The 15,298-nt window shown below is 40.3% G+C and overlaps 1 protein-coding gene across 1 annotated transcript; it reads right to left on the bottom strand.

The window, feature by feature from the left end:
- Positions 1 to 1,042: 1,042 nt before the first annotated feature.
- On the bottom strand, positions 1,043 to 7,863 carry nkx1.2lb (NK1 transcription factor related 2-like,b). The gene is made up of 3 exons (XM_031877631.1): positions 7,549 to 7,863; positions 5,577 to 5,793; positions 1,043 to 1,853 (listed from the first exon to the last, which is right to left on the bottom strand). The coding sequence occupies exons 1-3, from the start codon at positions 7,861 to 7,863 to the stop codon at positions 1,117 to 1,119; spliced, it is 1,269 nt and encodes a 422-aa protein (XP_031733491.1). The 3' UTR covers positions 1,043 to 1,116.
- Positions 7,864 to 15,298: the final 7,435 nt, after the last annotated feature.

Here is a 15,298-nt window from a genome sequence, read left to right as displayed (position 1 = left end):
TGTTTGTTACCAGATTTGTCTACTATATGCTGTCCAGTGAATAAATGGCTGGTTGGAGCCAAAAAGACATCAAGTGTGCCTGAATCAAAACACAATGCAAAAGAGAGAGTACACAACTGCTACATAAGCATGCTAGCACGTTAACGTTAGCATTTAGCTCAAAGCTCTGCTGTATTCAAGTGCAGACTCACAAAGTCACTAGCATGGCTGTAGACTCTTTACCTCTGTACAAAAAAACAAAATACTTACACCCATCTGGCTTTTGTCCTTAGTGGGAAAGGTTAAAATCGCCATTCATTCCCAAGACAAATGACTCTACAGTAGTCACAGGTATTTATTGGCTTTAGCTCCGATTGTACCTGCATATACACGCTGACTTTGCTAGATAAAATGTCTTGGAATTTGGTCTGTTTAGGTTTACAGGAGACTAGTGCACGTCCTGGGAAAACACATTCAGTAAGAGGCAGGTTGTCAGACTGTGGGAACAAACCAACACAGACATAGGAGAACACCGAGTTTGAACCCAAGACCTGCTGTGAGGAGACAGGGACACCATGCTGTCCACTTCAATTAGAATGAATTGAAATGGGCTAGTTTTTCAGAGTTTAATTGTCATAATTTTAATATCAAAGGACAATATCATGTTGAGCTGAGGATTCAGTACATCCAAGGATTTTATGGAAACTGTGAACAAATTCAATAAATAACAGAAATGAAAACAATCACAACTGGAGTTACACGGTACTGACAATAGATCAAGCCATTCCTTAAGTGATAAATAAACATTCAAATATTCATACAGACTTTTTTTTTTTTTTAAACAAAGAAATCAACTATTTGTCTATTACGTAGTTTAAAACAGCATTCGGAATAGGGAGCTAGAACATAGATATATGTACAGTTTGTGGCAGATATTCACATTCTATCAAAATAATCCTTTGAAATTAAAGCCTTCAAATGTTGGTAGTAAAGCAGAGCTGAACACTGACAGTCTGTCTGCTGAAACGTTTCAGTTTCCATGGCATCAGAGTGTGTTTCTGAGGATGAGTCTGTCTGGTGTTTGTGTTTGTAGATGGGCACCCTTCTGTGTGTGTGTGTGTGTGTGTGTGTGTGTGTCTACAGGTGTGTGCTGTAGAAGGCGGGTGCAGCGTAGCTCTGTGTCCCCAGCATGAAGGGGGACAGGACGTGGCTGGCGGTGAGGAAAGGCAGCTGGACCAGGCTGCCGGTGGAGGGGTGATGGTGTCCGGCATAGCCAGCATGCATGGCCAGGTGCCCACTGATCGGAGGGGACGGGCTGAGAGGGCTAAGGCTTCCCAGGCCTCCCCCTCCTCCCATACCTCCTGGTCCTCCTGTACCAGTGGGGGCGGAGGTGTCTGCTCCAGGGTTCTGTTTCTTCCACTTGGTCCGACGGTTCTGGAACCAGATCTTGACCTGGGTCTCGGTGAGGGAGAGCGACAGGGCCAGGTTGAGCCGCTCACAAACTGACAAGTAGCGTGTTGATTTGAACTTGTTCTCCAGCGCCACCAGCTGCTCGTAGGTGAAGGCAGTCCGGGCTCTACGGGGCTTCCCTGACTTGGAGTCCGAGCCAGAGCGCTTCCTCTTGGGTTTGCCCTGTGTGCCCTGGACCCCGTCGGCCTGGACATCGGTGATCTGGCCTGTGGGATCTCCTCCGGGGCTCTTGGTGTCTCTGCCAGGGTCCTGGTGGCTGTGCTGGCCCAGATCTCTGTCTCCATTATTGGGCAGGGCCGAGCTGCTCTCCTCACTGCTGTAGGGCCCGTCTGGAGCCTCTGAATCTGGGGTCCCGGATCTGTGGTAGTCATCTTCCTCTTGGCTTCTGTATACAAAGCCTACCTCTGGAAATACACACACAACAAAGACAATGTCAAATTAACATCCACTTCATGATTACAATTTTACAGTATAAAGCAAAAATAATCAGATTTGCGTGTGTGTATATATATATATATACACGGTGGGTGGGTGTGTGTGTGTGTGTGTGTGTGTGTGTGTTGCTGCAGTTCCTCCAATGGCCACTATCTGACAGCCTCCGGAAAACTGCTGAACAAATGGCATCTGTGACACATGTTGAAGTGGAAATTGTCAGATGGCTTTATAAATTCCCAAAACAAGGGCTCAATTAACCCACTAGGGGCCCAGGGCCCCTTTGGATGCATGTGTGTCATTAGATGTTGTTTTGTGCCCCAGAAACTGGACCACCTGCCCCAGGTTTGTATTGTGTCACTCAGTGTGGTAGTAGTTTGTGGTCATTTAATTAAACACAAATATGCAATAGAGATATGCACCATGTCAGCATAGTACCAACTGAAATAATGACGGTGTTAAATCCAAACTTTGAAACAGGGCCCCTCTTCAAGACAGGGCCTCTATCATTTCAGTTTCATATCGTGCTTTAGTGGTGTTTATTACCAAATACATTTGCAATAAATCAGTGTCAGGGTGCCTGAGGTTCCCCAAGGCCCCCAGTGTTTCCCAGTTGGTAATTCAGTCTTGCCCGCCTTTCTGGAAGTGTGATCAGTCTGCAATACTGTATATGGCAACTATGTTCTATAGACATAAGGCTTATGATTTAAGGAATGTGGCTGATTGACAAGAACAAGACAACACACAATACAAAACAGTAATAAAAATGTGATCAACAATCAGTCACAATAAAAATGTTTGAGGCCTATAATCCCTAAAGGACTAATTACATCATTTAAACACTGATCATTCAAACTTTCAAAAGAGTTCCAGAGGAACTAATCACACAATTAGTCAAAGTGCTAAGTGAAAATGTCATTCTCTATGAGTTGTTATCAGCCAAACATTTGGGGATCATACAATTAGGAGGAGGAATCTAAATTAACATTTGACTTTACTCAGCAGTAAAGTCAAATACTATCATAATAGGAAGCCCACCCTGTCTTCATACACATCCCCTCCAGCTGGAATACTATTATGATATATTTATCCAAGAAAATACCCCACAAACGTAGAGTACAAATGCAGGAGAAGCATTAATGCCCTTCTCATTTTAGATTATGTTTTGGTATATTACCAAACAAATTCCAATCACTGTAAATGTGAAATTCAATTAGAGCAAACCGAAAGCCACAAAGCAACTTCGGGGCCGCCGAGGGTTTGAGGACGCCAGGGCGTCCGGCTGTACCGTGTTGGTAATCCAGAGTAGCTCACATGTCTAAAATGTTATGTCTGAAGTGTTTGAAAAAATACATTTGGAAAAAATCCTAAAAATATAACAAGGACATATTGCAGTTGTGGTACAAGTGCAACATTAAAAAATGTTCAATAGAAGCATTCCTCATTAAATCTGTGACTTAAAAAAATACATTTGCTCTCCTCTGAAAATCCATTGTGAGCATGTTTTATACTGTAGGACTAAAATAAAACTGAAATGAACAAATAATGTAATAATGTAATGTTTCAAACGTTCTGGTTTAGTTGGCTGAAATGAAAAAAAAGCGTCAAGTAAAAAAATGCAAATTCACAAGTATAAAAACACAGGAAGAAAACACAATTTCACACCACATTTACTTTTTAGATGAAAAGAAAAGTCAAGTTTGTTAACCACATTAGTTTAATAGTAGTAGTTCCTTTTTTGGCTGCTCACAAATTTGAATTATTTGCCCCAAGAAAAAATATTATATTTTTGAATCTTGTTAGTCCATTTTTAATAATAACCTCTGATTATTTAGCTCTTCCGGAGAATAACAAAAAACGCAGTTAACTATTGGGCCAAACATGCTGTTATTACTTAATAGTTAATGGTAATTACGGTAATTGGAGTAGGCTAATTTTGAATCTAGAACACATATTGAAATTATCTCAATTCATTTGATTTTAAATATGTTTACAATAAGGACCTTTATATGCAGGTTTAAGTAGTCAACAATATGTATTTACACTTTTTTACTGGGAATGTGACTGAAAACTATATTTAAATAAAATATAAACTCAACATGTGTTTGACAAGATTGGAGTTATTTATACTTTGTGATCATAGCCCTTTGGCTATGGTCACAAAGTCTTGTACTATTTGTAATGTAATTATCCAGGCCAGTCTCAGTCTATAGGCCACTAGAACCTTTTGAACAATGGTGTAGAACCGAAAATATGAAGGCTACCTTCAAATATGAAAAAAAAACAGTCTTTGGATTTTTACCTCATGCCTTCTTTCTTTTTCTTTTTTAACTGAGCTTCAATGAAGACGTGGTTTTCTTTTCTTTTTTTGTTATTCGGCAGAGAGCTAGGCCTAACAGAAACAGTTCTTGTCTTTTTTCTTTTCGATTTCTGATTCTTAAAAATATTTGGGTTATGAACGCCTTCACTGTAATCCCGGTTCTAGACTGCTTTACGGGCAGGCTGTGTACAGTAATCAAGTGGCTTTCCACAATGGCATGGAGCCACCAGCCAGTGGGGAAAAGTAACAAGCTTGGGAGGTCCGGGGGCGTAAAATATTGATGCGCTACATTTGCTAAAAATAAAGTTGGAAAAGAGACTATGGTGCGCCCTGATTCTTTATTAAAAAGCTGAATAGCGAGTTACAAGTCTGATGTGCGTAGAGGTCTGGAGGTTATACTGTAGCAGCCTTGACGGTAACCAGTGAACGGCCGTGCGTAACGGCACTGCGCTCTGACGCCGCACTTCTCAGAGGCTGTGCATTTATCAGTATGTCAGTCCTCCATAAAACCGTCTAACATTTGAACTTGCCACCGTAGTTCAGCCGTTACATAACCTTTTAAAACAAGCCATAACTTAAGCATACGCTCGCGTCTTAGGAGCGCTCCGGCACTCAAACAAACAGCGTTTATGGAAAGCTGATCAAAAAAGTGACATTGCTCTCTCGATGCGTCTCCATGTTTCATAGGGCCAAACCAAGCAATCAGATATTAGTAAAATATTGTGATGTGTCATTTTTGGATTGGTTGAATCGACGAGAACAAAATCAAATTATTATTATTATTATTTTATTTTCTTGTTGTAAATTTGGGCTGAAGGGATACTTGGCGCTGGTGGGGAAGTCGGAGCATTTGGCCCATTATCTCAGGATTTAGACTGTTCGGAAAACATCCCTGAAAATAAAGACACATATAGGCCCACACACTGAAAAGTTGCCAAATGTATTATTCATTAAAACCAGTATTCACGCAGAAAATTGGATAAATGCAACATAAAAAGTGGAGATTAGTGAACAAACGCTACACAATAATACACCCTCAAAAGAAATCGAATAGAAAAGAAAAAATGACAAGAAAAAATGGCACGTGATTTCCTGAACTTTGATGAACAGTTTTGACCTACAATTAAAAGGAGAGTAAATTATCAAATAAACACAAAACATAGATCAAGATTTAGAGAAAGGATAATTCGTTTTTAGGAAAAAAACGCTGAATTAGCAGTAGCCTAGCAGTTAATTCAGCAAACTGAAGTGGCCGTTTAAAGACAGTTTGACGGAGAAAAGAGGGGGGCACTATTTAAAAGGGAAACAAACACAATTAACGGGGACAATGAGGAGCCTGGCTGTAAAGGTTCATTCCGTGTAAACTCAGACTTACTGCTCTGATATTCCTCCGCACCGTAGCAGCCTTTGCTGGGCTCCAGGCTGGGCTCGCGCTCCCCAGTTCCTCCTCTCCGGTTCTCCGCTCCGTACGCGCTCAGATCCCGCTCACGTCGGTGGCTCGCGTGCTGCTGCTGTCTTCGGCTGCTCGTGAACTTGTTGGGGTCCAGAATGTCCAGTACGGAGAAAGAGGTGGTCCGGTGCCCGGTAGGGCCCTGGCAAATAACACATTGGAATTATTCATTCACAGTATAAATTACAGTTAGTAGCTCCATTTTTTGTTTGCGCTTCTTGTATTTCTTCCTCGGCCCAGACAATGTGAGACCCTGCAGTGGACCGATCTAATTCACCTATTTTCAATCGAGTTATGTATTCATTCATAAACATGTAGGCTATTGTGAATCATTTGCAACACTCGCCATAATTATTTCAATCATAAAACATGTTATAATTATAACACGAATAATAACAACAACAACAATAATAATAATACAAGTTGTGTATCCGTGAAATAAGGTAATTACATGAGTCTCATATCTGTAAATAGGGATAAGGTATTGAAGAAAACTAAGACCTGAAGGCAGACAAACACCAGTGAGAACAACACACATCACCGCCAATAAACGGACGGTTGTCTTCATTTATAAAGCAAACACCCACAACGTGAGCACAAATCAAATATTTCCTATATCCACTATGTAGCGGTCAAAAGGGTATCAGAAGGTGAACGAATCAATCCCACTTTTATTTATACACATGGTGTGTATGGCCAAAAAGGAAGTCAACTTTTATTCTTATTATTTCTAGATGAAAATAACTGTAAAACAAAGATGTTTTTTTAGAGTTTAATGCAAGCATTAATTTATGATTTCCATAAAATCCCCAATGTGCACACCGTGTTTACTAGCTATGTGATATAGATATGTACACTGAATTTATATCCTTAAGATTTATGTCGAGCCAAAAAGGTGGCCAATATTTGGCAGATAAAAGATGGTGCGGTGGCTCAGTGGGGCTTTCCACTGCACTACATCCTGGTTAGGATCACTCATTTATTAATGAGGCCAGTCTGGACCATACCGACATGACTAATCCCACATTAATAATATTATAATTCGCTCTTTGAATAATCCGAGGGAGCATGCGGGTAGGACCCAGGGGCCTATTAAGATCTGATAATAAGAATAATCACTGTTATTATAATCAGATCTGCGATTAAGAGGACCAATCCTCTATTTAAGCTATGGAAGAGTTCAGAACAAACCTGGGTTGTAATTTACGACAGTTACATTTCATCTAATGATATGGGCCTCTCTGTGAGGGATTTCTCGAGAACTAACCACTTTTTTAATTAAACGTTATTTAAACTAATAGTTCATAGAACTTTCGATTATCTGAGAAATTCCAATTTAAGGGAAATGGAAAGATAATTTTGTTTATATGCTGGAATTCAGATTAAGTCACATCATTCTGAAATCGTAGAATTTGCATGTTTTCATTCAGTTTTATAGATTCTAGCGCAATATAATACAGAACAGAGTTTGCAGAAACAAGTACATTTCCCTGTGCGCTTTTTATTGAAACGCATTTGATGGTATCTATAGGTGTATCGTTTATTTTTATTATACACATTACCGAAGCAAATTGGCTTTTCATTTTACTGCCATGTCTTAATTAAGGCCTCATCTCCCTGCTGCCACCGGACAACCACAACATGACAACACAGGCCCACAAGACGGAACATTATCATCATCCTCATAAAAACAACAACAGACACAAATAAACATTCTACACATCACTCCACTCTTGAAAATTATTTTCTCAGTCACGGTTCATTCATGGCGGTTATTTTAAAAAGGTTTTGTTTTGTGCTGCTCCCCCCGTGCCTTTAAAAAAAAGCGCTTTACAAATAATATGTATTATTATTATAGAAAATAATAAAATAATAAAGTTTGGTCCCATGCATCTACCTGCTGTGGCGGCGCTAACACCGGGTTAGTCGGTGGAGGCTCCACGTGGTTCTCCACGGCCTGAGCATCTCTGCCTCCCGCCACCGCGTTGGCGAAGAGCCGCTTTTCCCCGGCAGCACCTCCGTCCGGCATATCTCCGCTGTCCGGGCCCACCACGGTCTGGACCCCGTCCCCGCCAGGCACCGTTAGCGCTCTGTCCCGACTCATCACGGGCTGGACCGTGTTCGCCACGGCCCCTGCTACCGCTCTGTCCAGGCTTATCGCGGTCTGGACCCCGTCCGCTCCGGGCCCCGGTACCGCTCTGTCCCGGTTCATCACTTTAATCTCCTTGTCCCATATATTAAGAATCCGACTTAAAATGAAGGAGTGGTTCAAAATGACAAAAATATTCAGACCAAACCGTTTAAAGGGACAAGGCTAGGTATTCATGTGAAAACAATAACTTCACCCCACAGGCCAGTTCCTGAGTCCCATCAACATCCAATGTGAGATGATGTGGTCAGCCCGTTATTAAAGTTTTCCATAGGCGAGAGTCCGGGCAGCTGAAGGGCTTTAACTGGATCCCGTGAAACTTTAAATTTCATCTCTCTGACTTCTTCTCTCCGGATCCTTTCCCTTCATCCTCCGCAATCACCGCGACAACACAACGTCTCCGGTGATCTAATGTCTGTCCGTCTTGTACGGCGCCGTTATCCCGTCTTGGCACACACACATAAACAGCGATCGGTGGTCCCGACCTCCAGCCTCGCGCGCTCTGTCTGGTCACCGGTGGGTGCGCGCTCTGGAAGCTTGACAGGAGTTGTAGGCGGGACGGACGCTGATCTATCTCTCTAATAGTTAAAACTAGCTCGCGCCTCCTCTCTCTCCCTATTAGTTAAGCGAAGCCTCCTCTCCCCCTCTCTCTCGCGCGCTCTCTCTCTCTCCTCCAGCTCATGCAGCTCTCAACGCCTTTTTTGGCTTTTAGCTGCCCCCGCGAGGACCCGCTATCATATACTCCCATATGTCGGTGTATGTGTGTGCGTGCGTGTGCGCCCGCGTGTCCAGCTCCTTCCTTATTTATGCATTCCTATTCAACTCTACGGGTTTTAATTGGCTACAAATGAATCCCACTTCCACTAATAGTCTATTATCTCGGGGCTGCGCGCGCGGAGCGGTACGGTCCGGGCCAGTTCGCTATCCGAGCACGAGCAGAACCAGAGAGCAGGAAGCGCGCGCTGGCTCTTCCTCTCAGTTTATCGCAGAACACACGGTGTTCATTTGTTTACATGTACAGAAGTGAAAAGTTAGCAACTTGTATGCGAGCCTGTATGGAGCAGGTACAGGTATGCAGGTGGTTGTAGACAGTTACTACAGTCAGTTATTAGTTCTGACGGTAGAATTAGTGTTAATTATGCCGCACAGCTACAGTAGCTGCTGTGTTGCAAGGTTAACTGGCGTGCACCGTAATTGATGTGTCGCTGATGTGTAATGTGTCGCCTCACTCAGCTTTACTTGTGCATCCACATGAAAGGAGCCCTTATCTTTAATGCAGATTCCAGGGTAGGGCCTCTCCTCAAAACTCAATTACGGCCTGAATAAAGCCCGTAATGTCCCTGCTGCAGTGAAATATTGATTCCTAATCCTTGGCAGTCATTACTATGCCAGAAAATAATAGACCACAGAATTGGATTTTGATTTAACACACGACGTGTTTATTCTAATGCTAGGGACTTAATATTCCGTCGACTCTCATGTTCAGCCACAGAGGAGAGGGGATAGTGATGGAGGCTCTGACGCCACACTTTTTATATTGTTGTGGAAGAAATTAGAAAAAGAGAGAGGGATGATGGGACATCTTTCCTGTCCTCCGCCCTGGCCCTAATACACAAGGTCAGCTCCATGTAATTGCCTTGCTCAATGATCCTTAGGAGGAAGAAATTAAAAGTTGAGCAAAATAATGACTGAAACAATGAGACATGATTAGCCAATCAGAGAGCTAACCCCATTACCGCGGCCCTTTGATCTACTTCCTGCTTCTGCCTGGAGGCTTTATGGCTTTATTTTAAAACAGTCAATATATTAACCAGATTTTAAAATATCACAGCAGCTTATTCACCTTGGGAAATATAAGCATTTTAACTATGGTGGAAGAAAACTACAAAGCACTGCCAACACACACTTTAACAGGAACATTAAACAGAAGAAGTGTTAAGGGAAAATATTCACTGTTATTCATTTTTTTCAGAGATGCAGAAGCTACAGCAAGAATAATAGTAGTACTAAAAACAATAATAATATACCACAACTAATTATAATAACAAGAATATTACTAATAAGCTAAAAAGATAAATAAATACTTTTAAATGATATAGTAATAATACAAATACCACAGATCTTAAAAAAACCGTAAAGGTACTGTATTGTATATCAAAATCTGCAGTAAAATGACATAATTTAATTGTGTATGCGCATATGTGTGCGTGTCTGGAGGGAGTAATTGACTCATAATTAATAACTATAATTTAAAGTGAGAATCTGCAACATGTTTGCAGCCATTTCTGACTCATTTTATTATTGTTATGAGAACCTTTGCTCCTCACAATGATAGTAGCACCGTACCACACGCACACACACACACACACACACACACACACGCACACACACATACACACACACACACACACAGTGGCAGTCCCGGTTCCCACAGTGTGTGCCAGCAATCCTAAGCCTCTCCCCCTCGCCAGTCAGTATGCATCTGTGTACGTGTGTGTACGTGTGTGTGTGATTGAGCCTGTGTGTGTCTTGTGTCTATAATTATTCTAATGAAGGTTAACGAGCTCAGCTCAGCCTCCTCTTTATTAAATTAATCTCAGACAGTAATGAATCATAATTACTATAATTAGCAGCTTGAGCTGCCTGATCTCATGCTGGTGGTCAGAGTGAGGTGATGATACTGAGGCATCAACCTTTATCTCCTCATCCCTTTGCCGTCTCCACTGTCTCTGTCTCTGCTTGGTTTGAACACATATACCATGTCCACACTAAACATGTATTTAAACAGTGTCTTGAGTGTCCACTGATGCACTTTACAGTATTTTTGTTATTGCACAGTGATCAATGTTTCATTGGATGGATTCTGAGACACAGTTCTCCCTTATTATTGTTATTAATATTCACTTTTTCCTGCAGAATTCTCCTTATTATTTGTATTCCATGGTGTATTCCATGTAGTAATTTGATACATTTGCTGGTCATATTTTAATACATGCAAAATTGTATACACTTTCTTGTGTTTTTGTGAAAGATTGCATATCTAATGGTAATGATAGTATTGTATGTGTGTGTGTGTGTATATATATATATATACACACACACATCATTCAGGGCAATATGTTTTATACAGTGATAATAACAATATTTTTTAGCACATTACTGTAGCAGAAGAAGAATCCTGCCAGTCAGCATCAGTGCCCAGCAGTCACATTAATCTCCCTCAGGAAAGGCTTTGTAGTATACTTACATTTAATATAACAGTTACAGCTGAATTTTAGTGTCTCACAATCTAAATGTTGTTTGTGAGTCCTGTCAAAGCGGGATGGACTTGACAAGAAATAGTGACAGGTAACGCTGAACACTTTAAAAAAGATTTAAAAAGAAATGTAAACAATATTGAATGCTGACACAAAATGTATGCTATCAACAAAAAACACTGTCCAAAACCACTGGCTTTCAAAACCCATATCAGTATGGTCTTTTATTGTTTAACATATAGTTGAAATGATTTCCCCATCTCTGACTCCCTCCTGTTTTTATCTGTCTCTCTGCTTCCTCCATCCCTCCTGTTTTTCTACTTTGTGTCTTTTCAAGGTTCTATATTTTAGATTAGCCCTCCTCCTCTTCCCCATTACAGGAGTAATAGCCCCCCATCCTCCACACACACACACACACACACACACACACACATACACACACACACACACACACACACAGTTAGACACTCAGATAACATCTGACCTGAAGAATTAATTAAATATGATAGCTGATTAAAAATAGCATAACTAATAGTGTAATATCTCAAGCTGTCGTCTTTAATAGTCAACATTGTGTGTGTGTGTGTCTTATCTGCTGCAGACAGACGCTCTCACTATTGATTCCTGTTCATTTCAGTTGTCAGGCAGACCACTCAGCTCATCTGGAATCATTAAACTCTACTGTCTGCCTGTCTCTCTCTCTCTGTGTCTCTGTCTTTTTTTACTTTTATCCATCCATTCTTTACATTTCAATTCTAGCAATTATTTAAAAAAGGACCAGTGAAACTAGTGTAGCAGCATTGCAACCAGGCAATATTACATCAACTGATGAGGATATCTTCTTCCTCCTCACAAACTAAAAACACATCAATGAGCCTGGCTGGTGTACAGTAACCTGCTGTTTCAGGAATTTACTGAGCCTTTTAAAAAACATGAGGCAGGCATTATTCTATATTTTCAACTAAAATAATTAAGAATCAAAATCAAAATAAACAAATACAATAAAAAGACCAAAACCGACTATGTGCAGTTTGTCTCTCAATACCCTTTTTACTTCCCTTCCCAGTCTGTGGCTCTCAGCCCCAAGCTCATTGGTTTCAACCGAAGATCCAGTGACCCAGTGCTTATTGTGTTTAATAGTTTTTGGACAACAATGGAGATCTTTAACACAGAGAAAGAAGATATAGCATGCTTTGGATACACACAAAATACCTGATAGGAGACATTCAGTTCTGGTTTGGTTTTAACCAAAAATATTACACATTAGTGATATATAGATAAAATACATGACCCATAACATTTTACTCTTAATTTGTCTCTCTCTCCATATTTTATAGTTAAAAACTAGTTTTAAACTGCCAGGGATCAACTCAGAGAGACACATTATTTCCCTTTTCAAAATGCCCCCTCCCCCACTGTTGGTGCTCTAGTGATCTATGTATTCAGTCAGAGCCCTTATGGGCAGGCATGTGGGTGTTTGCTTTATTCCCAGTGAGAGCTTTGACTCCTCTGACTGGGCTATTCAATCAAAGGCCTTATAAGTGAATAATTACAGATGGAGAATTACACACTTGATGTGTTGTTGGTCCTGAGCTAAATGTGACACGTTGCATTATTCAAAAAATGTTAATGTGCCAAGTGACTTAAGCAGGGATGAAGTCCAAATCAATGGGGTTATCAAATTAAATGAAATTTAAAGAATTACCAACCCAAATAACTATCCTGTATAACTAGACTGTTCTCACTTTTTATCTGTTTTATTTTACTACGTTTTGCTTAGTTGACTCATAAAGTTGAATTAGGAGAGGAGAGGAAGAGATGAATGGATGGATAAATGGATGGAACCCCATTATTGTTTTTAATATTTCAAAACAAGTCCTCAGTGTGGTTCTGGTTGATCTAACAAACAATGACACTCAAACTGCTGACCAGGCACTGTGCTTGTATATAACACACACACACACACACACACAAACACACACACACACACACACGCACACACAGATGACCAGCAGATCAATATTTATGAGCTATCATGCTCCTGACAAAGCAAGAAAGTATGTCAGCCAATCAGCACAGTCTAAAGCTCAGAAATGCTTTCATATTGTCTTCTATTTGCTTTATCAATTGATCATTCATCAGCTTCTCCAGTGTTGCTATATACTAAATAATACTGGCATAATTCTGTCTACATAAAGTAAAACATTGGTGGCATGAAACTGAAGTTGCTGTTTGGCTTTTCGAATAGAATGTTGGTGAGTGGTTTACCAATTTAATGGAACTCCATTAAATTGATGTCAAGACGGAAAAGCTGCATCCACTTTGGAAATAGTCATAGTTATAGAATAAAAGTCAAAGCCTGAGGAGCTTTAGCCTATTGATACCAGACAAACATATCCTATAGTGCACTGTAGATAAAAAGACATGTAGACTCTGTAGAAACGGTCCCAGGGCCCCAGACCTTCGGGGCCCAAGTAGTGTATACTCAAAGTTTTAGAAAAAGTTCTACTAACTTAATTATGACAAGTTGGTGTGACATGTTCTTCATTTTGAGTAATTTTAACTAATAATTTTTGATTAAATGGAACTATTTTGTGTATAAGTAAGCATAACTTAAAAACATAACTTAAGTACAACTTAATAGAATTAAGTAATTACATGCTAAGAATGATAAAGTCCTGTTATTTCTATTGTTTCAAATAGGGATGATTTAAAAATAAACCCAATTTACATGCTAAAATACAATAAAATCTCAAAGTGCTTCACCAAATAAGTAAAATCGATCACAACAAATAAATTGCAATCATAGCATATTAAAACAGTAACAATTTGATTGGAGCAAATGGTCTGAAATGCATTAGACATTAGTGGAAGACAAAATGTATTTATTTCATTTATTTTTTGTATTTTTATTGTCATCAGTTTAATGTAGCCTATATATTTTTTCTTTTTACTTAACAGGATAATTTTTAAGATCAAACTGAGTTCCTACACTGCAAGTCCACATTCTCTGTAGCTTTTTGCGACCCTAATCAAAGTGCATTATGGGGATTTGGCGGGCGAAGTTGACTTTCCTCCTGTCCTGTACCCATTTCGGACCAGGCTTGGGTGTCATCTTCGGCTCAGACTGTTTTCAAGGTGAGTGAAATCATATGTGTTTATATATAAGTTGATATATGTAATGTATGAGCTATTATGCCATCGCAGGGATCAACATTAAGAGCCAGTAAAAAGTTACAACGGGCCAGTGAAGTTAAGTTATGTTACAATCAGCCAGTTGCCAAAACTTGAAAAAGTAAAACAATAATTTAATTTAAATAATTTTCCAGACTTTGCTTAGCGAGCGACGTTACTACGTCTGCTCCACTCGCTGAGACTTCAGTCTTCTCTGCCTGTGTCTGTCTCTCTACTTCAGTGGTGGCTGGTTTGAACTCTGAGATGCAGATGTTAGTGGCGGCTAACGTCGGCTAAAGTTGGCTAATGTTAGCCGCCTTTTTCTCAGTCAAACAAGCTAGTTTAACACTAGCGGAATACTGTCCTCGGCTGTTCAGAGATGCACCATTAAGCAACGTTAGCTAACGTACGCTAGCTAAAAACTGCGGTTTAACGTTAGCTAAGCTACGTTCGTTAGCTAACTACTCTAGCTAACGAACGTAGGTTAGCGCTAGCTAACGTTACTTGACGGTGCATCTCGGAACAGCCGAGGATCACTAAACTAGCTTGTTTGACTGAGAAAAAGGCGGCTAACGAACGTACGCTAGCTAACGTTACTTAACGGTGCATCTTAAAACCGCAGTCTTCTTTTCAGTCAAACAAGCTAGTTAAGTCAAATACTGGCCTCCCGTGCTTCTCGGCTGGTCCAGGAGTAGCGCCCGGTGTTTCTGCATCAAACTTGCCGTCACTGGCGTCTCTGTGGCATTTCTTTTGTTTTATTGCACGTCATTCTGTTCATTCATTTTGTGTAAACCTGGAATTTGTGCACAGTTGCAGATAAAGATTAGGCTACACTATTGTTCTGAGCTAATGCCACCAAACTTCAGACAACAGGTTTTGTCAAGCTAAGTAAGTTATTCAAGACATGTATACCGTGGCAAATAAAATAGCACGTTATTGTTAGACCCTGCATGGTAAATACTAAATAGCTAGTAATTTACGGTGGTGTTATTGAGACTTGCATGTAAGCTGCATAAATGAAATGTTCAGATATGCCACCAACAAATTATTTATTGACAACTATGTTT

Source organism: Anarrhichthys ocellatus, unplaced genomic scaffold (assembly GCF_004355925.1).
Source record: "Anarrhichthys ocellatus isolate YVR2014 unplaced genomic scaffold, GSC_Weel_1.0 scaffold142, whole genome shotgun sequence".
Lineage (NCBI taxonomy): Eukaryota > Metazoa > Chordata > Actinopteri > Perciformes > Anarhichadidae > Anarrhichthys > Anarrhichthys ocellatus.
Note: the sequence above shows the minus strand (reverse complement) of the source record. Positions and strands in the feature narration are given on the sequence as shown.

Bases quoted from the DNA above. Each gene is read 5' to 3' on its own strand.
- nkx1.2lb (XM_031877631.1), bottom strand. From the start codon at position 7,863: ATGAACCGGGACAGAGCGGTACCGGGGCCCGGAGCGGACGGGGTCCAG. The intron at 5,794-7,548 runs GTAGATGCATGG...GTTATTTGCCAG, and splicing joins TGTTAGCGCCGCCACAGCAG to GGCCCTACCGGGCACCGGAC. The intron at 1,854-5,576 runs GTAAGTCTGAGT...GTGTATTTCCAG, and splicing joins TGCGGAGGAATATCAGAGCA to AGGTAGGCTTTGTATACAGA.